Source organism: Triticum aestivum, chromosome 2A, assembly GCF_018294505.1.
Source record: "Triticum aestivum cultivar Chinese Spring chromosome 2A, IWGSC CS RefSeq v2.1, whole genome shotgun sequence".
Lineage (NCBI taxonomy): Eukaryota > Viridiplantae > Streptophyta > Magnoliopsida > Poales > Poaceae > Triticum > Triticum aestivum.
In genome coordinates, this window is record NC_057797.1 from 90,974,480 (window position 1) to 90,996,438 (window position 21,959).

Here is a 21,959-nt window from a genome sequence, read left to right on the forward strand (position 1 = left end):
CACAAAAGAGGAGGCCACGAGGTAGGGGGCGCGCCTACCCTCCCCCCCAGGCGCGCCCTCCACCCTCATGGGCCCCCTGTTGCTCCACCGACGTACTCCTTCCTCCTATATATACCTACGTACCCCCAAACGATCAGACACGGAGCCAAAAACCTAATTCCAGCGCCGCAACTTTCTGTATCCATGAGATCCCATCTTGGGGCCTATTCCGGAGCTCTGCTAGAGGGGGCATCGATCACGGAGGGCTTCTACATCAACACCATAGCCTCTCTGATGAAGTGTGAGTAGTTTACCTCAGACCTATGGGTCCATAGTTATTAGCTAGATGGCTTCTTCTCTCTTTTTGGATCTCAATACAATGTTCTCCCCCTCTCTTGTGGAGAACTATTTGATGTAATCTTCTTTTTGCGGTGTGTTTGTTGAGACCGATGAATTGTGGGTTTATGATCAAGTCTATCTATGAATAATACTTGAATCTTCTCTGAATTCTTTTATGTATGATTGGTTATCTTTGCAAGTCTCTTCGAATTATCAGTTTGGTCTGGCCTACTAGATTGATCTTTCTTGCAATGGGAGAAGTGCATAGCTTTGGGTTCAATCTTGCAGTGTCTTTTCCTAGTGACAGTAGGGGCAGCAAGGCACGTATTGTATTGTTGCCATCGAGGATAACAAGATGGGGTTTTCATCATATTGCATGAGTCTATCCCTCTACATCATGTCATCTTGCTTAAGGTGTTACTCTGTTTTTTAACTTAATACTCTAGATGCATGCTGGATAGCGGTCGATGAGTGGAGTAATAGTAGTAGATGCAGGCAGGAGTCGGTCTACTTGTCTCAGACGTGATGCCTATATACATGATCATACCTAGATATTCTCATAACTATGCTCAATTCTGTCAATTGCTCAACAGTAATTTGTTCACCCACCGTAGAATACTTATGCTCTCGAGAGAAGCCACTAGTGAAACCTATGGCCCCGGGTCTATCTTTATCATATTAATCTCCTACTACTTAGTTATTTCCTTTGCTTTTTACTTTGCCTTTATTTTACTTTGCATCTTTACCACAAAAATACCAAAAATATTATCTTATCATATCTATCAGATCTCACTCTCGTAAGTGGCCATGTAGGGATTGACAACCCCTATTCGCGTTGGTTGCGAGGATTTATTTGTTTTGTGCAGGTACGAGGGACTCAGCGTAGCCTCCTACTGGATTGATACCTTGGTTCTCAAAAACTGAGGGAAATACTTACGCTACTTTGCTGCATCATCCCTTCCTCTTAGGGGAAAACCAATGCAGTGCTCAAGAGGTAGCACGTATGGCTATACCAAGAAAATTAGCAATGCGGGTTGCATAAATTCCACCAAAGAAATCTCCATTAAATCTATTAAGATGCAACCTACGTGCAACAATGGCTCCCAAATTATAAGATTTGTCTCCTAACACAGCACTCCTAAGAATACTGAGGTCGGGAACACACATATGACATGCTTCATCTTTACCATTAATGCATCTACCTATGAAGAGAGCAAAATAATGTATAGCAGGAAAGTGAATGCTCCCTATGGTAGCTTGTGTCATATCTCTAGATTCCCCCACAGTTATACTAGCAAGAAAATCTCTAAATTCAGATTTGCTAGGATCCCTGATACTACCCCATTGTGGAAGTTTGCAAGCAGTGGTAAAATCCTCTAACTCCATAGTGTAAGAATTTTCATAAAGATCAAACAGGACAGTTGGAGAATTACGTGAAGATGAAAATTCAAACCTCCTCACAAAGGAACTAGTGAGCTGGTGATACTGGCTGCACTTCTCTTCCTCGAAGCTCACAAGATCAGTGTTATGCAAATATGCGTTAAATTCTTCTTTAATTCCTGCTTGCTCCATAAAGTTTTCCGAAGGCCATTCACAAGGACGCACTGGAGCGTTTCTTGGTGGCTCTTCATCAGCATCACGCATTGCAAGCCTGGGTCCTTGCTTCCTTGAAGAACCACCTTGGAACATTTTCCTAAGCATATTTCTTCCTCTGAAAAATTCTGATTTTTTTAGTAACTTCAAAATAAAAGTAAACCAAACTCAATAATATTGATAGCAACTACTCATACAAGTGCCTAGAGCCTATATCATGCATCAAAACTACTTGGAACCATATAAATTTGACATGCAAGCTCAAGAACGTGGTCACCTAGGCAGCATAAATTCGCAATGAATAAAGCACTAGAACAAAAACTAATTGGACCAATGGAGGAGTCACATACCAAGGAACAATCTCCCCAAGCAGTTTTGTGCGAGGTGCTTTGAGCAAGGAGATCAAAAATGGCAGCAAAACGAGCTTGGACTCGGGTTTCAGCTGGTTATTCGTGTTTGTGGGAGGAAGAAGGAGTGTGTGGGTGAAAGTATAAGTGGAGGAGGGCCACCGTGGGCCCACGAGGCAGGGGCGCGCCCTCCACCCTCGTGGCCAGGTGGATGACCCCCCTGCTGTGTTCTCAGTGCCAAATATTCTCAAATATTCTAGAAAAAATCATATTTAAATTTCAGGGCATTTGGAGAACTTTTATTTTCGGGGTATTTTTATATTGCACGGATAATCAGATAACAAACAGAAAAATACTATTTTTTATTTTATTTAATATAAATAACAGAAAGTAAAAGTGGGATACAGAAGGTTGTGCCTTCTAGTTTCATCCATCTCATGCTCATCAAAAGGAATCCACTAACAAGGTTGATCAGGTCTTGTTAACAAACTCATTCCGAGTAACATGGAACCGGGGAAATTTCGAGTAACACTATGTTACCTCAACGGGGATATGCACATCCCCAATAATAAGAATATCATATTTCTTCTTGACAGTAGGAAGAGGAAATTCAAAACCTCCAAATATAATCGATGGAATTTTTCCAATATAGTTGATACTATGAACATGAGGTTGTTTCCTCGGGAAGTGTACCATATGCTCATTAACATTAACATGAAAAGTGACATTGCCTTTAGTGCAATCAATAATAGCCGCTGCAGTATTCAAAAAGGGTCTTCCAAGAATAATAGACATACTATCGTCCTCGGAAATATCAAGAGTAACAAAGTCCGTTAAAATAGTGACGTTTGCAACTACAACAGGCACATCCTCAGAAATACTGACAGGTATAGCAGTTGATTTATCGGCCATTTGCAAACATATTTCAGTAGGTGTCAACTTATTCAAATCAAGTCTACGATATAAAGAGAGGGGGGTAACACTAACACCGGCTCCAAGATCACATAAAACAGTTTTAACATAGTTTCCTTTAATGGAGCATGGTATAGTGGGTACTCCTGGATCTCCAAGTTTCTTTGGCATTCCACCCTTAAAAGTATAATTAGCAAGCATGGTGGAAATTTCAGCTTCCGGTATCTTTCTTTTATTTGTAACAATATCTTTCATATACTTAGATAAGGATTCATTTTGAGCATATCAGTTAATCGCATATGCAAAAAGATAGGTCTAATCATTTCAGCAAAGCGCTCAAAATCCTCATCATCCTTTTTCTTGGATGGTTTGGGAGGAAAAGGCATGGGTTTCTGAACCCATGGTTCTCTTTCTTTACCATGTTTCCTAGCAACAAAGTCTTTCTTATCATAACGTTGATTCTTTGATTGTGGGTTATCAAGATCAACAGCAGGTTCAGTTTCTATATCATTATCATTACTAGGTTGAGCATCATCATGAACATTATCATTAACATTATCACTAGTTTCAGGTTCATTACCAGATTGTGTTTCAGCATCAGAAATAGAAATATCATTTGGATTCTCAGGTGTTTCAGTGATAGGTTTACTAGAAGCATGAAAAGTCCTATCATTTTTCTTTTTCTTCCTTTTAGAAGGACTAGGTGCATCTATATTATTTCTCTGAGAATCTTGCTCAATTCTCTTAGGGTGTCCTTCAGGATACAAAGGTTCCTGAGTCATTCTACCAGTTCTAGTAGCCACTCTAATAGCATTATCATTATTCTTACTATTCAATTCATTGAGCAAATCATTTTGAGCTTTAAGTACTTGTTCTACTTGAGTGGTAACCATAGAAGCATGTTTACTAATAAGTTTAAGTTCACCTTTAACATTAGTCATATAATCACCCAAGTGTTCAAGCATATTTGAATTGTATTTCAATTGTCTACCAAAATAAGCATTAAAGTCTTCTTGCTTAGCCATAAATTTATCAAACTCATCTAAGCATGGGCTAGCCAATTTAGTAAATGGGATTTCAGCTTTATCGTATCTATAGAGAGAATTTACCTTTACTACCGGTGTCGGGTTATCAAGACCACGAGTTTCTTCAATAGGTAATGGATTAAGATCATATGTTTCTTCAATAGGCGGTAAATTAAGACCATGTATTTCTTCAATAGGAGGCAAATTCTTAACATCTTCAGCTTTAATACCTTTTTCTTTCATAGATTTCTTTGCCTCTTGCATATCTTTAGGACTAAGAAATAGAATACCTCTCTTCTTCGGAGTTTGTTTAGGAATAGGCTCAGGAACTGGCTCAGGAGGTGTCCAATTATTTTCATTTGTCAACATATTATTCAATAGAATTTCAGCTACATCCGGTGTTCTTTCCCTGAAAACAGAACCAACACAACTGTCCAGGTAATCTCTGGAAGCATCGGTTAGTCCATTATAAAAGATATCAAGTATTTCATTTTTCTTAAGAGGATGATCAGGCAAAGCATTAAGTAATTTGAGAAGCCTCCCCCAAGCTTGTGGGAGACTCTCTTCTTCAATTTGCACAAAATTATATATATCCCTTAAAGGAGCTTGTTTCTTATGAGCAGGGAAATATTTAGCAGAGAAGTAATAAATCATATCCTGGGGACTACACACACAACCAGGATCAAGAGAATTAAACCATATCTTAGCATCACCCTTTAATGAGAACGGAAATATTTTAAGGATATAAAAGTAGCGAGTTCTCTCATCATTAGTAAACAGGGTAGCTATATCATTTAATTTAGTAAGATGTGCCACAACAGTTTCAGATTCATAGCCATGAAAAGGATCAGATTCAACCAAAGTAATTATATCAGGATCAACAGAGAATTCATAATCCTTATCAGTAACACAGATAGGTGAAGTAGCAAAAGCAGGGTCAGGTTTCATTCTAGCATTTAGAGATTGCTGATTCCATTTAGCTAATAACCTCTTGAGTTCGTATCTATCTTTGCAACCTAAAATAGCTAAAGAAGCTTCTTTATCAAAAACATAACCCTCAGGAATAACAGGTAAGTATTCATCATCAATTTCATCATTATTATCAGATTCAATATTTTCATTCTCTCCAGCCCTAGCAAGTTGTTCATCAAGAAATTCACCAAGTGGCACAGTAGTATCAAGCACAGAAGTAGTTTCATCATAAGTATCATGCATAGCAGATGTGGCATCATCAATAACATGCGACATATCAGAACGAATAGCAGAAGCAGGTTTAGGTGTCGCAAGCTTACTCATAACAGAAGGTGAATCAAGTGCAGAGCTAGATCGCAGTTCCTTACCTCCCCTCGTAGTTGAGGGATAAATCTTGGTTTTTGGATCTCTCAAGTTCTTCATAATGATAAGCGGATATAACTCCCAAGTGACTCAAAGAATAGAGCTATGCTCCCCGGCAACAGCGCCAGAAAATAGTCTTGATAACCCACAAGTATAGGGGATCGCAACAGTTTTCGAGGGTAGAGTATTCAACCCAAATTTTATTGATTCGACACTAGGGGAGCCAAAGAATATTCTCAAGTATTAGCAGCTGAGTTGTCAATTCAACCACACCTGGAAACTTAGTATCTGCAGCAAAGTGTTTAGTAGCAAAGTAATATGATAGTAGTGGTAACCGTAGCAAAAGGTAACAGTAGCAAAAGTAATGTTTTTGGTATTTTGTAGTGATGATAGCAATAGCAGCGGAAAAGTAAATAAGCGGAGAACAATATGTGGAAAGCTCGTAGGCAATGGATCAGTGATGGAGAATTATGCTGGATGCGGTTCATCATGTAACAGTCATAACCTAGGGTGACACAAAACTAGCTCTAGTTCATTGATGTAATGTAGGCATGTATTCCGAATATAGTCATACGTGCTTATGGAAAAGAACTTGCATGACATCTTTTGTCCTACCCTCCCGTGGCAGCGGGGTCCTTATGGAAACTAAGGGATATTAAGGCCTCCTTTTAATAGAGTACCGGAACAAAGCATTAACACATAGTGAATACATGAACTCCTCAAACTATGGTCATCACCGGTAGGTATCCCGATTATTGTCACTTCGGGGTTAACGGATCATAACACATAATAGGTGACTATAGACTTGCAAGATAGGATCAAGAACTCTCATATATTGATGAAAACATAATAGGCTCAGATCTGAAATCATGGCACTCGGGCCCTACTGACAAGCATTAAGCATAGCAAAGCCATAGCAACATCAATCTCATAACATAGTGGATACTAGGGATCAAACCCTAACAAAACTAACTCGATTACATGATAGATCTCATCCAACCCATCACCGTCCAGCAAGCCTACGATGGAATTACTCAGGCACGACGGTGAGCATCATGAAATTGGTGATGGAGGATGGTTGATGATGACGATGGCGACGAATTCCCCTCTCCGGAGCCCCGAACGGACTCCTGATCAGCCCTCCCTAGAGGTTTTAGGGCTTGGCGGTGGCTCCGTATCGTAAAACGCGATGATTTCTTCTCTCTAATTTTTTCTCCCCGAAACCAAATATATAGAGTTGGAGTTGGAGTCGGAAGAGCTCCAGGGGGCCCACGAGGTAGGGGGCGCGCCCCCACCCTCATGGACAGGTGGTGGGCCCCCTGGCCTTCATCTTTTGCAAGGATTTTTTATTATTTCCGAAAAATTGTTCCGTGCAGTTTCAGGTCATTCCGAGAACTTTTATTTCTGCACATAAATAACACCATGGTAATTCTGCTGAAAACAGCGTCAGTCCGGGTTAGTTCCATTCAAATCATGCAAGTTAGAGTCCAAAATAAGGGCAAAAGTGTTTGGAAAAGTAGATACGACGGAGACGTATCACTTGTATTAGTTTTTTCTACTGTTGTTCAATAGTTCCTATTCTGATGCATAGCCTACTTTTGTAACCTGTTGTTGTTACCTTAGCTGTTATCATGTATGCTTAGTATAGGTTGGTTAGTGATCCATCAGTGACCCCTCACCCTTGTCCTTGTTGCCTCGCTTTGTTACTAGTGACTCGATCAATGTGATCAACGAGCAGATATCGGCACATCACTGGCACTGCCCTTAGTTGTACGACTATGCTGAGCTACTATCGAGTGTCGAGGGTGATACCTTGTATCGCACTCCTGATGATACCTCTGTAGCATAGCTAGTCTATTATGGTTACCGAGGGTGATTCCTCTTTCACCACCTCCGATTATGCCTCTGTCGTGCAACCCCTCAACTGTGAACCTATCGAGGGCGACTCCTCCAAGTTCACCTTGATGGTTACATCGAGTGGGAATCCATCGATGGTGATTCCTCGGATTCCCCCTTGATGTTATGGACACACGGATACCTTGAGTTTACCTCAGTCCCTTGTTGAAGTCGGGTCGACCCCGAGGGGTACCCGTGAGAGTTACTGAAGTCAGGTTGACCGTGAGGGTACCAGCGAGATAACTACGTGGCACGGCTAGTGATGGTGTCCTGGACTAGGGGGTACTCACCACGTCGTCTCCCGATCTGTTAGATTGGGCCGAGGACCCCCATGGCCGTATACTCATGGGCCAGTTCGGACAGCTGCCGCATACATGGAAGATTCCACAAGACTTGGTGATCAAGACAAGGACTCCTCCCCACCGGCGTATTCGGCTAGGACTCTTGTTATCCTAGGCCTCTGGTGCATTATATAAACCAAGGCCAGACTAGTTGATAGATTATATACAACAATCATACCATAGGCTAGCTTCTAGGGTTTAGCCTCTACGATCTCGTGGTAGATCAACTCTTGTAATACTCATATCATCAATATCAATCAAGCAGGACGTAGGGTATTACCTCCATCAAGAGGGCCCGAACCTGGGTAAACATCATGTCCCCTGCCTCCTGTTACCATCGATCCTAGACGCACAGTTCGGGACCCCTACCCGAGATCCGCTGGTTTTGACACCGACATTGGTGCTTTCATTGAGAGTTCCGCTGTGTGATCGGCAAAAGGATCAATGGCTCGCCCGCAGGTCAACTGCGACGCTGGCATCTTCGTTGCCGGCTCGACTGGTCACCTTGGCTCGACCGAGGACCGTGCTCCATCTCCGATCGTCATGATTCGAACGGGGGCCTTCATAAACATCAACTCCGATCTCTATCATGATCATAGAGGAGTCATTCATGGAGCTCGAGGGCTCAACATCAACATTGCCTTCGGGCGACCGTATTGTTTTTATGGACAGCGAACTTGTATTCGCCGTCACCACCTCCTCGAGTGTTGGTTTGAACATTGCTTCGGTGGAATAGTGCGGAATTACATCTACAACAGCCATGCAAAATTTTGTCGAGTTCCGATGAGGAATCTCCGACAATCTACGATATACCGGAACCGTGTCAAATCTGGACGAGAATCTGGACGAGTTTAGGGCGTGGTCTCCAGAGCCCAGCTCGGAGGTCCTTTGGAAGATCCAACCGTTCATCTACTGCGGAATTCCCATATCTACCACCCCTCCAAATTTCAGCTCGATCTGATGGTTCAAACTCTGGGTACCTTCCGATGAGTGGACCAATTTTCGGATCCGTTTTCTGCGCGAATACGGATCCGACCCGAATTCATGTTTCTTTATGAACATGATATTGGACAACCTTTTTAGAGGAATTCTCTTCTAGGGTATTGTGCATTGTTTTTAAACACATGCCCGTAAATTTTTAAGCCTCCCCTGAGGTCATCTTCATCATCATGCTGGTGTCAAACCAGTCCGGCAATATTGCTCCAAGGCTGCCGACCCGCGCTAGACACGTCGTCACTTTGTTGAGCCAAGCTCAACTTCTTCGGATCATCATCTCGGCAAGCCGAACAAGAGTCCGGCATCGCGAAGGGTAAATCATCACCAACATCGCCGCCCCACGGATCACACGGAGCGGGCATACCGGCATCGCTGCACGGTCACTTCATCAAGCCGACATCGACCATGTCACGACCTGCATCGGCAGGGCCGCATTATTGCTTCTTCAAGCTGGTGTCCATCACGCCGACCTACTTCGACTCATCGGCTGACATCGAGGCTTCGACATCTCGGCTGGACTGGGGGCTTCGCCATCTCTTCATCAACCTACTCTGGAGACTTCGGCGTCACTAGCCGACCAGCTCCGTCACGTTAGCTAGACCGAGGGCTTTGCCTCGGCGAGCCAACCTTTGCCAGCATCGCCATACCGTCGCTTTATTTCCCATCAGGCAATGGGTGTGCGGATCGAGTCCCAATTTTCGGAATCACCTTTCTTCGGATTGCTACAGCAAATAAACCAGGTGCTATTAATCCTAGTATTTTTTGCTTGTTTGGGTTCATTTTTCCCAAGTATTACTCTGGTTTCTCCATCATATGTAGACAGGTATATCAAATGGTGGCCGCATTAACGACGGTCGCATGGTGGTTCGGTCAGTCTCCGTACATAGTCCGGCGAACGCCGCATCCGGAACTCGGACCGACCTGTGAATTCAGGCTTTGCCACGCCTTTACCGCATCACGCCAACGCCCTGCATCGACATTTACTTTGGCGCCAGGCCATAATTCTTTTATTACTCACTTTGCATAAATTATTTATTATGCAACGATTTTTTTAATTATTATTATTATTACAATTATCTCCGGTTTGCACTATTTTTGTGCACAGGAAAATGATCTAGGTTGGGCAGTATCGTCAACTCGGCGTACTAACATACCACGTCACCTCGGCTGGACGGGGGGCTTCGTCAACACTTCATTACCTCATGCTAGGGCCTTTGGCATCACTCTGCCGGCTTGCATTGCCCGTGCTATGTCACCACTTCGGAGTGGCGAGCTCTTTGCTCCGCCACCTTGGGACCGGCTTGAGGGATGGAACCTTGTCCCGCATCAAGCTCGGGCCGCGTCATCAATACTGAACACATTAACTAGCTAAGTTGCCTTCATGCTCAAAGTTTTAAATTTTTAACTTATGTTCGGTTCGACCAAGCATTATACTTTTTTGGAAAAAAGTTGCTTGTAAAAAAATTTCCTTGTCCAAACTTTGTTTGTGACGCACAAATTCAAATACCCGGTTTATTTGGGGTCTTCCTTTATGAAGCTTTTCCTCTTGCATATGATTATACTTGTATGGCTTCGTTCCTTGTTCGTGTATTACGCCACAATATGCACCATATTGACTTAAGCGATTTGCAAGCTGGATTGCCTGGCTCCTGTGCTTACCCCTACGTTCCCGATTGTTCGACTAGGGAGTAAAGGGAGCACCTCTGCGATTGTCACGACCGGGTCCTCCGAGCTCTGACCTTAGACTGGGTGAAGCCGAAAGCTAGCGCTCTTATTGTTTTCAATCATGGTCGGCACACAATGGAACTCATGAGTATAAAAAATATATTGCACAAGTCTCATAGTAATAATGAGCACCGAAGAAAGGTATCGGTGGGGGTACTATTTTCTTTGAAGACGCTTCTTACACTTTGTCTGTAATATAGCATAAGTTCCCTGAGTGCACTTTTTCTGTTACAGCCTTATGGCCCGGTTGCCTGGTTATCGGAAACACTGTCGATATTCTCGACGGGTGGAGTAAAGCCGACGGACGGTTAAGACGCATTTAAAGTTCGGGTGAACAAAGATATGATATTAGTACTTCGGTACATACAACCATTATACATAAAATTCTTACCCAAGTCACTTGGGGGCTCTTAAAATTTATATATGAGCTGTAAATGTGTTTTCTTCTTGGTCGTTGTCAAAACACGATAGAAGCACAAATTTTTCTTTCTCTTCCAATTTCCGGATTGGCACCGAATAATTGATCTTGTTCGGACGTCATGTTTTTACTGACGTTTTTTGGTTTTCCAAGCTTTTTGGCACTTTTATACTATTTGTGTGTTTTCAGCACAAGTCTCGCAGTGCAATGCCGGACACCTTTAGAGATTCGGCAAAAACATTCTCGGATATTGCTATATATGCATCGGTTTCGAAATGTGTCTTCGGTCAATAGTTGGGTTGCCCGGCTCCTGCACTTGCTTCCTACGTTCCGCTTTGTTCGGCTAGGCGTGCAAAGGGAGAACCACTACGATTGTGCTTCCAGCTCACATGGTTAAGCACCTCAGTGGAGAAAGTTCAAAACTGACTGTCACAATAAGCGTAAACTGGTCAGCGATCCGATGACTGTGTTAAATGACGGACCATTCATAACAATGGCCGAAGTGTTTACGGCTGGACCTCGACTGCCGCCGAACACTATCGGGGGCTATTAACTGGCCTCCCAAACTAAATCCTCGATATTTTGCTCTTACATTAGAGCTGAGGTTTCATGATCATGCTTAGCATGACAACCCAAAGAAAGGAACCGATAGCGGGACTATTTTCTTTGGAAGACATTTCTTATGTTAAACAGTAATATAACATATCTCTCTGCGTACCTTTGTTTACAAAACCGTAGGCCAGATTGCCTTGTTTGTCGTAAATCTTTGCCCTCATAAAGGCTTTATAAAGTAGGACAAACACTCCTCGGCTACTGGCCGAGGAGGTGGAAGTCGATGGTCGGTCAACAAAGTTTTGTACAATACGGATCCGAGCATTAATGACGTAAAGTACTTGGATACATAAAGTCATTACACATAATTTTTTATTTTACTATGGATATCGATCCTTAATTCGGCCACCCGTGCCCGCATTAAGGCTCGGGGGCTACTGGGCTTCGGGCTTATTATTTACAAATATTAAAGGGGCACATCGATTCCCTGATCTGGTGTTGCCACCCGACCAGTGTCTCGGGGGCTACTGCATTGCCTGTCCAATGCAGAAAATTTTATGTGCAATATAGTTTCTGAGGAGATTTTGATCCTCAAGTTGGTCGGCCGCACCCAACCTGAGTCTCGAGGACTGAGCACGTCGCTTTTTGTGTCCCGAAGTATTCTGCCGAGCTAGGACTTGATCCTGAGGCCGATTTTGCAAATCAACCTGGGTCTCAGCGGCTACTGGGATCAGCGGTCTTCGTCATCCTTCAGGTGCATCTCGGGTTTTAGACCGATACACACCTTGAGGGCTACTGGCTGTATATCTCGACATAGAATAAATTGCACCACCTCGGAAGTAGTCCGGCATAAAGCTCGAGCGCTAGTGGCTGGCTCCATAGAGGGCATTTCCAGCATTAAGCTCGGCTAAACTCCTTCAACTTTTTTGGACCAAGATGATCTATGACATCTTGGATATAGTCCGGCGTTGGAGCTTGGACACAGTTCGGCGTTGGAGCTCGGATACATTTTGGCGTTGGAGCTCGGAAGCAGTCCGGCATTGGTGCTCGGCTGCAAAAGATACCTCGAATGCAGTCCCACGTTAGAGCTCGGACGCAAGAGGACATTGCCTCCCGGGAACAACTTCAAACCCGAGGTGTGGCATAAAAATAACAAGGCATTGATAAAGGCCGGAAACTTAAAGGGGCTCCTCGGATACCCGACATGTAAACTCGCCGAATGCATTTCGGCGATCCTCAAGACCGACAACCGAAGATGAAGAACAGTTCGGAAGAATCGAGGAGCGTCCCTAACTTGAAGACCGGTTCAGGGGGCTACTGAGAGTGTCCTGGACTAGGGGGTACTCACCATGTCGTCTCCCGATCTGTTAGATTGGGTCGAGGACCCCCATGGCCGTATACTCATGGGCCAGTTCGGACAGCTGCTGCATACATGGAAGATTCCACAAGACTTGATGATCAAGACAAGGACTCCTCCCCACCGGCGTATTCGGCTAGGACACTTGTTATCCTAGGCCTCTGGTGCATTATATAAACTGAGGCCAGACTAGTCGATAGATTATATACAACAATCATACCATAGGCTAGCTTCAAGGGTTTAGCCTCTACGATCTCGTGGTAGATCAACTCTTGTAATACTCATATCATCAATATCAATCAAGCAGGATGTAGGGTATTACCTCCATCAAGAGGGCCCGAACCTGGGTAAACATCGTGTCCCCTGCCTCCTGTTACCATTGATCCTAGACGCACAGTTCGGGACCCCTACCCGAGATCCGCCGGTTTTGACACCGACAGCTAGGCAGGCAGACCGCCTAGGAGAGGAATGGGCCTGACCCTTGCCGTAAGTCCGCGAGGCGGGGCGACAGGATCATTGATCGTCTTTGTGCACTACCAATACACTAACAAAACTAGTGCAAAAAGAATCAACTCATTTGGACTTATAGATTAGGAGATATTGCTGGTCAAAGTTCTGATCAAAATATATGAATTTAACTGAAAATTAGAGATTCCAAAAGAGGCCACGTCGAAGGCGTATTTTCAGATACGTCTCCACTTATACCCCTTCGGGCGAGAGAGAGAGAGAGAGAGAGAGAGAGAGAGAGAGAGAGAGAGAGAGAGAGAGGGAGGCTGACGGGTGGGGCCTCCTATCAGGTTTGAGGAAGAGAGGGGGGAAACAAAAGAGGCGGCGCTGTCGCTGGTGGTTCTCTGGTGAGGAGGCTACGACGACTGCCGGAGAGAAGGGGGGGGGGGACCTAGCGTATTAAGGCGAGCACGGGCGTACCTCAATGATAACATCGGAACGGTCATCTCCAGAGAAGGTGGGCGGTGGAGCTCGTCGAAGTTGGCGATTCTGGTGTCAATCCGGCGAACCGACGGCACCATCGTGCTCAGGAGAACAACACGAACTCGATGGGACAGGAGAGCGAGGTCAGAGAGCACCGGAGCAGGAGGGCGACCGAGGGGGATCTGCGGCCAACTCTGGTGATGTCGGATGGTAGGAGGCCTTCCTGTCCTTGCCGCACTAGGTAGAAGCTTGATTTGTGGCTAGAGGAGAAGATGTGGATGGCTAGAAGGGCTCGAGACGTGATGTATTTATAGGTGGCGAGGTGGCTGAGCTCGAGCTCCACCGGAGAGGCTTCTGGATAAGATAAGGAGAGAGGGAGGAGCTCGGGCTCGACGCGTAGGAGCAGAAGCATGACGCCAAGCACAGTGGAGGGACGCGGCCAAACTACAGGGCTCGGGTGGGACAAGTCACTCATGCGGGCGCACTGTGTCGTTAGGACTCGCTATGTCCGCGTCTGTCATGCAGGCCGCCAACGTTGGGGAGCTACAAAGAGGTGCTAGGTGGAAGAAGATGCTGAGTGGCAAGGACACGTTGTGGTGGCACGAGGAGGGCGAACGGGCGGCGGCATAGGGGTCCCGACACTCATAGCGCGTCGATCGACTGTCGAACACCGCGTTCATGCGCGGTCACCGCGTGCACTAGCGCATGCGGTATGCTAGGGCTGCCAGACTGTGTCTAGGGTGTTGTCCCTTCGACGGGGTGCTGCAAAGTGCCCTTGGCTTGCCACCTCGCCACTATACAAGACTTGAGAAAGCAGATAAGTTTCTGGGCAGAAAATTGTGATGGAACTGGAGAGAAAATTACTGGGAGTTAGACAGTGAAATTGGGTGGTTAAGCTTCTGGTAGGAAGGTAGTCATGTGGTAAACATTTCATCCCAAGAGGATCAAGTAAAAATGCACTTGCTTCACAAAGTGCCCTTATTGTCCAGAAGTCAAAATAATTTCTTGAGCTAAAATTCTCCAAATGACTATGGCATATTTTTGCATGGGAAGGTGAGGCATGATCCAAAGAATATTTGGAAATTTATTGGGAATATTCCAAGGAAGAAAAATGAGGGTTGCTTCATAGCAGATTGAGAAAACCTTCATTTTCAAAATGAAAATGAATATTATGCCATTAAATAAAATCATTTCATGGCATAACTTTGAGAGGGATGAGGTCAAGAGAGTGTTTAGAGATGATAGGACCCACTTGGAAGAAAACCAAAAGAATTTCCAAGTGGTAAGTCCAAAAGAATTGAGTGAAAATTTAAATGCAAATCTAAATATCCAATAAATCCAAGAAAAAGAAAAAGGGCAAAATCCAGGGTGTCACAGTGAGCGAGGCATGCGATCATTGATTTATGGGCCAAAGAGCGGGCGAGAGCAACCAACAAGATCATTCATCTAGACGTATTTGTGGCCCAAATTTGCTTCAGGTTGTGGATCCGGCGGATAAAAAGCAGAATGCCCGTTAGGCTGAGTTTTGCCTGAAACGAAAGAAACCGGGCGATTTGGGGTCTAGCACTGGAGTTGGCCCAAGTCCTAAGTCCTAGTAGAAAAGCTAGCCATAAGAGTAACTCCAATAAGGCGATCCATTTCATCTGTCGCCGTCCGTTTGGATCGGGGCGAACAGAAAAGCCGGCCCAATGCGCCAATCCAGACGGACGCGCGTCCGCTTTCGTCCGCCTGGCGACCCATTCCCGGTCCATTTTTGAGCCGGATTTGTGTCGGCGCTGACACAAGCCGGACGCGCGCGGTTGCCCTCTTTCCTCCCCGGGCCCGCTGGTCGGTGGCACATTGGCCTCTCCACATCCAATAGCGCACCCTCGCCCGCCAGCTTCGCCGTCGACGCCGCCGGCCATTTTTTCTGATAGAAAAAGGATACATAGATAGTTCTAGCGTACACAGATAATACAAAAGATCAACTACTCGTCGCTTTCCGACTCCGGCTCGGTAATGTCCTTCTCCGACGTCTGAATGTAGGCGTCAGCATACCCCTCGTCATCAAAGTCCCGCCCCGACGTTTCTCGTAGCTTCAGTTTTAATTGAGCGGCCTGCTTCCGCGCATGCTTGTCCTCCCGATAGGCGGCTTGCTCCGTCCTCCTCGCCTCCCTCTCCGTCCTCCATTGCTTGTAGAACTGGCGCTCGCCGATGATGTCCCGTGGGAAGCATTCGCGCCACACCACCATGGCTTCCATGTTCATCTCAGCGATGGCGAGGCAACGCTGCCGCCTCCGGTGGACACAACGATCCTCGTTGGTGAAAAGCCACGGGAGAGGTGCGAGATTCTGCGCCCGCTGGCTCGACACGTCGGGAAAATTCATCTCCCGACGAGGCCTCAGGAGGCGCCACGCCGCCGCGTCGTGCGTGCGGGGCGCCTCCTATGCGGTGTCGAAGGTGCCGAGGATGAGACGTTTCTCGCCAGATCAGATCTCGAAGGAGAAGTCGCGGAAGCGGCGCTCGCGGACTCCGCGAAAATCCGAAGCGCCCAGGTGGCGCATCAACATGGTGGCGCAGAGGCGGCGAGGCTAGTGAGAGGGGGCGAGACGAGTGGGCGGCGGACAGAGTGTGGAGGAAGCTCCTTTTTATAACGAGCGCCGGGCTTTCCCACGCGCTGGAGCACCAAAACTAGCGCGCGCTAGGCCGATTTTCCCCCGCGCGCTGGAGCGCCAAAACCAGAACGACGACATGGCCGCTGGCATGATCTAAAGCGCGTGTGATCATGAAATGAGCTGACGCGTTGGGCGTACTGTCGACCCAAATCTAAAAGAGGGCGGACGTCCGGCGGACGGTCGACCCAAACGAACAAAAAGCGAATAAAAGCATCGTCGATTTGAATCGGCCCGTTGGAGTTACTCTAAGGCCCGAGGAAAGAAATGACGAGTCGCAACCCAGTAATCCATTGTTGGCATGGTGGTGTGAGATTTGTCCAAACCTTTGGTCCCTCTCGGGCTGGCTAGCTGACAACAAGCCAGAACCAACCTCGCCAACACGGCTGGATACCGGCTATGTACGCCAGACCCAACCCTGACAGTGGCAGGGGCAGGGTAACTTGCATCGGCGGATACGTACGGGTACAGCCGGCACGCACATACGCGTGACCCACAGGAACATGCATGCCTATCCCTTGCACTAAAAGTAAGGCACCTTCCCTCGAAAAAGAATTTTATAAAATCAGGTCTCACGTGAGACCCATCCTTATGGATAACACGTGTTATTCACAAATCACAAAGCATCTCTCACCCCCTACTTAAAATCAGGGGGGCAAAAGATTAGATGCTTTGTGATTTGAGAATGCCACGTGTCATCCATCAGGACGGATCTCATCTGCTAACCGTGAGACCTGGTCTCATATAATTTTTTTCCCTCTCCTCCCCCTCTCGTTGTCATTGCATTTTAATATCCCTATTATTATGGAACAGCAAGGAATGACATGCCCCCTTGCATGTTCGCTTCACACTCTAGTTGCAGCTGCCCTGCATGTGACACCGTAATAAATCTGCTTATCTCTTCTCCTACCTAAAAGGAACGGAGCGTTCCGTTTCCCATCTTACGTCGTGGGCTTCGTCCGACCTCCTCCGCATCGCTATGTTTTGATTTTTTTTCGCCCCTTTCATCTCTGACTTTCCTTTCATAGGTTTTCAAGAAGAAAAGTAGCCTCAAGTTCAAAAAAACAGTCTCAAATTACGCTCTAATTTGTCTCCCTAATTCTCAGCCAAAACTCCTCCATGCAGGCATGCACACAATCTCTCCCATCTCTCTTTGTATTCCTGGTGCATACTAGGGTTTCCCGCTGCCGTCCACCTGGCTCCTGGCGCCGCCACGCCTTTGATCTCCTCCGCCAATCCACTACGATCCTTCTCATCCGCGTTACAGGTTCGTTCCCTTCCCTCTATTTTTTTTCAAATCGAGCAGAACAGAGTGTCTTTTCTGGATCCACGCGTTTGCGTGGCCGCCAAGGCTGGATATCGGGAGGAGCTAGAAGGAAGGTGCTATCGGCCACTGCTGGAGGGGATCAGTTCGTTTCGAGGTGTAGGGAGAGAATAGAGGGACGGACAGGGGGCCAACGCCGGCGTGGGCTTGCTGGTTTCTGCTGCTCCGTATGGGAGAGAGAGTGTGTGCATGTGTGAGAAAGGCGCAGGGCCAGAGCAGTTTTACCCAGGCACGAAATTGTGATGCCGACGAGGAGCAGCAACCGGAGTTGTGCATGATTTCGCAAGATGAACCAGGCCTCGGGCGTTGAGAGAGAGAGAGATGGAGCGATTATTTTCTTGTGACCGATTGATGCCGCTGATGTGCTGCTTCTGCTAATGCATAATCAGAGAGGGGCATGTGTCTAATACCGTTGTTGCTAATGCATACGCATAGATAGACAAAATTAAGTTGTGTGCTAGCTACGGGAGCGTGTACTTCTACTACTATTATTTTTAGTTGCTCTACTATTGTTAGCTATGGGAGCGTGATCGCCGGGTCAGATCTCTCCTAGCCCAAGATTCCAACAACTGGTCGACTCAGAAGACCGATTTTGAAACACCCTATCACCCGCGTCGTCCTCCTCCTAGGGCGACTCGGGCGGCCAGAAACCTAGCCGCCGCCGCCGCAAACTCCCTCCTCCTCTCCCTCCGCCGCCGCCGGAAGATGCCGTCGGGCTAAGCCGGGGACCGACGGTGGTGGCGGGGGATCTCCTCTCTCGCGCGTCTTTGAGGTGGGGCGGACCCCAAGGCGTGTGGTGGCGCGACCGATCTGGGATCTGCGGCGCGGCGGATGGCTGCAGGCGGCGGGAGGCCGGCCCGTCCTCGGACAGCGATGGCTTGGTGCGGCGGAGGCCAGGGCTGCGGGCGCTGCAGATGGCCCTTCGGGCGGCGGCGGCGGCTACTGGCGGCGGCAGCCGTCTTGGCTGCGGTGGCGTGCATGCTGCCTTCAAATCGGCGACGGCGGTGTGGAGGGCCTGGTGGTCTCGTCGGCGGCACCTCCGATCAGATCTGTTCTGACCGGTGCAGCCGGTGGTGGTGGTCATCTCTTCCGTCAGAGGTGGTCGGCCTGAGGCTGGGTGTTCGGATCTCGGGATCCGTCATCTGGCACCAGCTGCGAGTCGGGGAGACGTAGTTGCCGGTTAAAACCGAGCCGACGGCGGGCGACGGCGGTGTTCCACGTCGTTACCTTGATGAAGGCATCGTCATGTGACTACCATCGATCCACTCGTATTGCTCCGGGGGAAACCCTAGGATCTGGTGTTCCAGACCGGACGATGGCGGCACTGCGGTGTCGTTTCTCTCTTGGGAGCATCATTTTGTGGAGCAGCGCTGGAAGTCAGAGGCAGGAGGTGGAGCGGCTTCGTCTTGCACGGAGCTTCGGTGGAGATGTCAAGTCATGCCTGACCGACAGGTGCTACGCTTGGTCATGCCTTGTCGGCAGGTGCTACGCACGACAGATCCTCCAAGGGCTTCAAGTTGTGTCGGCTGGTGGTACTTGGCAGCATGGCGCTGAGGTGTATCGGTGGCGACCGCGACGTGTTCAGCTGTTTGCGCGCAGGGAGGAGGTGTGGTTGGGCGCCATGGTGACGTCGATGATAGCTGGACCGAGCAAGGTTGATGCATCAGTACAGTTCTGAAGATGGAGTGGTGGCAGTTGGCGGCGGCGGCCTCTGAGAGCACGCCGGACCAGCGTGTGCCTCAGACCCGGCAAGTGGCTAGATTGGGGTCTCAGGTCTTAGATGTTAGGCTTGGCTGCGATGTCTGTTTGGTATTAGACCCAGGCTATCTGCGCCCCTTCATCAACTGGATAGGTGTAGCGACAGTTTGTTGCTTAGATGGCGGCTTTAGTCTTACTGTTGTATGACTTTGTAAAGTCTTGTAAGAATAATTAATAAAGTGGTCATATGCATCGCCCAGATGCAGAGGCCGGGGTCATCCTCCTTTTCTAAAAAACTATTGTTTCTCATTTGTACATATGTGTGTTATACATATTGTTGTGATGAAAAAAATAAACAATATGATCTTTTGCAAAGCTGTGTTGGACTGAATGATTTGTAGTGTTGTTTGATATACATGAGGATCGTAAAATTGTGTGTTAGACATGATTTATGTGAAAATATTAAAATTGTCTATTGTCTCATAGCAAAGCACGGACAATTACCTAGTCAATGTAAAGCAGGCAGGGACCTACGCATGAACCTTACATGTTACTACAAGTTTGGTCATGGGTGCAAGAAAAAAACTAGCAATGTATGAACAGTGGACGGAGAAAACATCACATTTGATTGACCAGAAATAGAACAAAACCCGCCAAGCAATGAAACCACTCGACCTCAACCAATCTGAGTTACAAATCCTTAGCTACAACCTTCGCCCAAAATGTCGGGGAAAAAATTACAGATCAGGGGAAGTAGAGAAGAATAATCAGGAGCAGACAGAGGACCCGAGAATGAACAAATTAGCAACCACCCATCGGAATGAACAAACTGAGTTGCATACATAATCTCATCACACCCCGAAGAATGCAAACCAAGCCAATGGAATGCACCAAATCCTAAAACAACAGCAAGAAGCATAGCGACAACACTTGGTTGTCCTGAGGCCGACGGGCCGGATCTTGATCATGAGGGTGCGGCGGTCCCCTCGCCGGCGATCAAGCCATTGTTGTCGCTGCGGGCCAGGGGGCCGTCGTCGTGTGCCGGGGGTTCTACGTTCCTAAGGCTCTGCTGCTGGTAGATTTGCCTCAGCCTCTCTATCTCCTTCTTCAGTGCCTCCTGATGAGCTGAGCACGCACAACAGATTCGTTCACGCACAGAGAGTTAGTTAGCAAAGGGGTGGATTGCTTTGAACTGAATTCGGACGGTGGCCGGTGAGAAATTTCGAAATAAATTGCGAGGGGTGGCAATGCCGGTCACCATCTTTGAAGATCTTGTCCCGCGCGAGCGCCGCAATGCGCTGCTTGAGGTGGCTGTTCCCCAGCGTCAGCAGTGAGCGTTGGTGGTCGAGGAATGCCACACGCGGGGACAATGCCGACACCTCCGTCTGCTCGGGAGCACAGTTTCCAGGTCAATTCATGGTGTGTGTTTTTTCTTTGGAGGCAGGGAAATCAAGCTCGAAATTCGATGGACCTGGAGCGACGTGACGCTGCGCTCAAGCTCCGAGATGTACTGCAGCTTGCGCACGCGTGACCGCTGTGCCGACTGCCGATTTGCAAGGATCCTGTGAATGTGGCGCCGAGGACGCTGGGAAATCAGACAATTCTTCGTTTCGGACCTATGCATTGTCGTAATTCTAATAGTAAAAGGAAAAAAAATCACCTCTTGACCCACTTGGGATCGACTGTGGCGGGCGAGGACAGCTGCCCAGGCGCCGCGCCATCGCCATTGCATTCGCTCTGCGCCTCCTCGGTGTCGCCCTTGTCCTGCTTCCCGTCGTTGATGCTGTTGTGATCAGACGGCGACGACGCGCTCGCCGCCTGCGCTTGCCGCTGTGGGGCCAACTCGTCGGAAAAAATGGACATGAGTTGGTTGTCGTCGAGGCGGTCGAGCTCGTTCTCCCCGATGGCGGCATTGCTGTCGTCGAGGAAGGCGATGGAGTCGCTGACCGTGCGGCGGTGCGCGCCACGCTTGGCGGCCGAGAAGTCGAGGAACTCGTCGACCCAGGAAGGCTGCTGCTGCGCCCCGTCCCCACTGGCGGGCACCGGGGGCGGGAGCGGCGGCATTGACTCGGCGAGGGAGGCGCCCGTGGAGGGGCTGCGTTGGTGATGGTTGTGGCGGGCGTGGGCGCTGTGGTGGTGCCCGCCCCCGAACTCCGGCCAGGCCGGCGCCATGGTGGGGATCTTGGGCGGCAGTTGCGCCATGGCCGGGACCGCGTGCCCGAATCAATCAACCGGCGCAGGCGCAGGCAGCGGGCGCGATCGATGGCGCAACGCCCAAACCTTTGCAGTGCCGGGGGCTCGGGCGGTAATGTAGGCTCGGGCCATGCCAGAAATTGTACGGCCCTCGTTTTCGCTCACGTTGCCGCTGCCGCTGGCCGCCGTTGCGGAAACAATGGGCGAATCCGCGAATGGATGGCGTGGGGGGTCAGCTTCACACTGAGCTAAATCGGGCAATGGGCGAATCCACGCATGGATGGTGTGTGTGGGGGGGGGTGTCAGCTCAACACTGAGCTAAATCGGACAATGGGTGAATCTGCGAAT

The 21,959-nt window shown here is 47.9% G+C and overlaps 1 protein-coding gene across 1 annotated transcript; it reads right to left on the bottom strand.

Moving 5' to 3' along the window:
• Window positions 1–20,102: 20,102 nt before the first annotated feature.
• Window positions 20,103–21,684, bottom strand: LOC123184877 (basic leucine zipper 2). Its single transcript, XM_044596923.1, has 4 exons — window positions 21,079–21,684; window positions 20,890–20,980; window positions 20,677–20,803; window positions 20,103–20,543 (listed from the first exon to the last, which is right to left on the bottom strand). The coding sequence occupies exons 1-4, from the start codon at window positions 21,618–21,620 to the stop codon at window positions 20,383–20,385; spliced, it is 921 nt and encodes a 306-aa protein (XP_044452858.1). The 5' UTR covers window positions 21,621–21,684; the 3' UTR covers window positions 20,103–20,382.
• Between the last annotated feature and the right edge of the window lie 275 nt (window positions 21,685–21,959).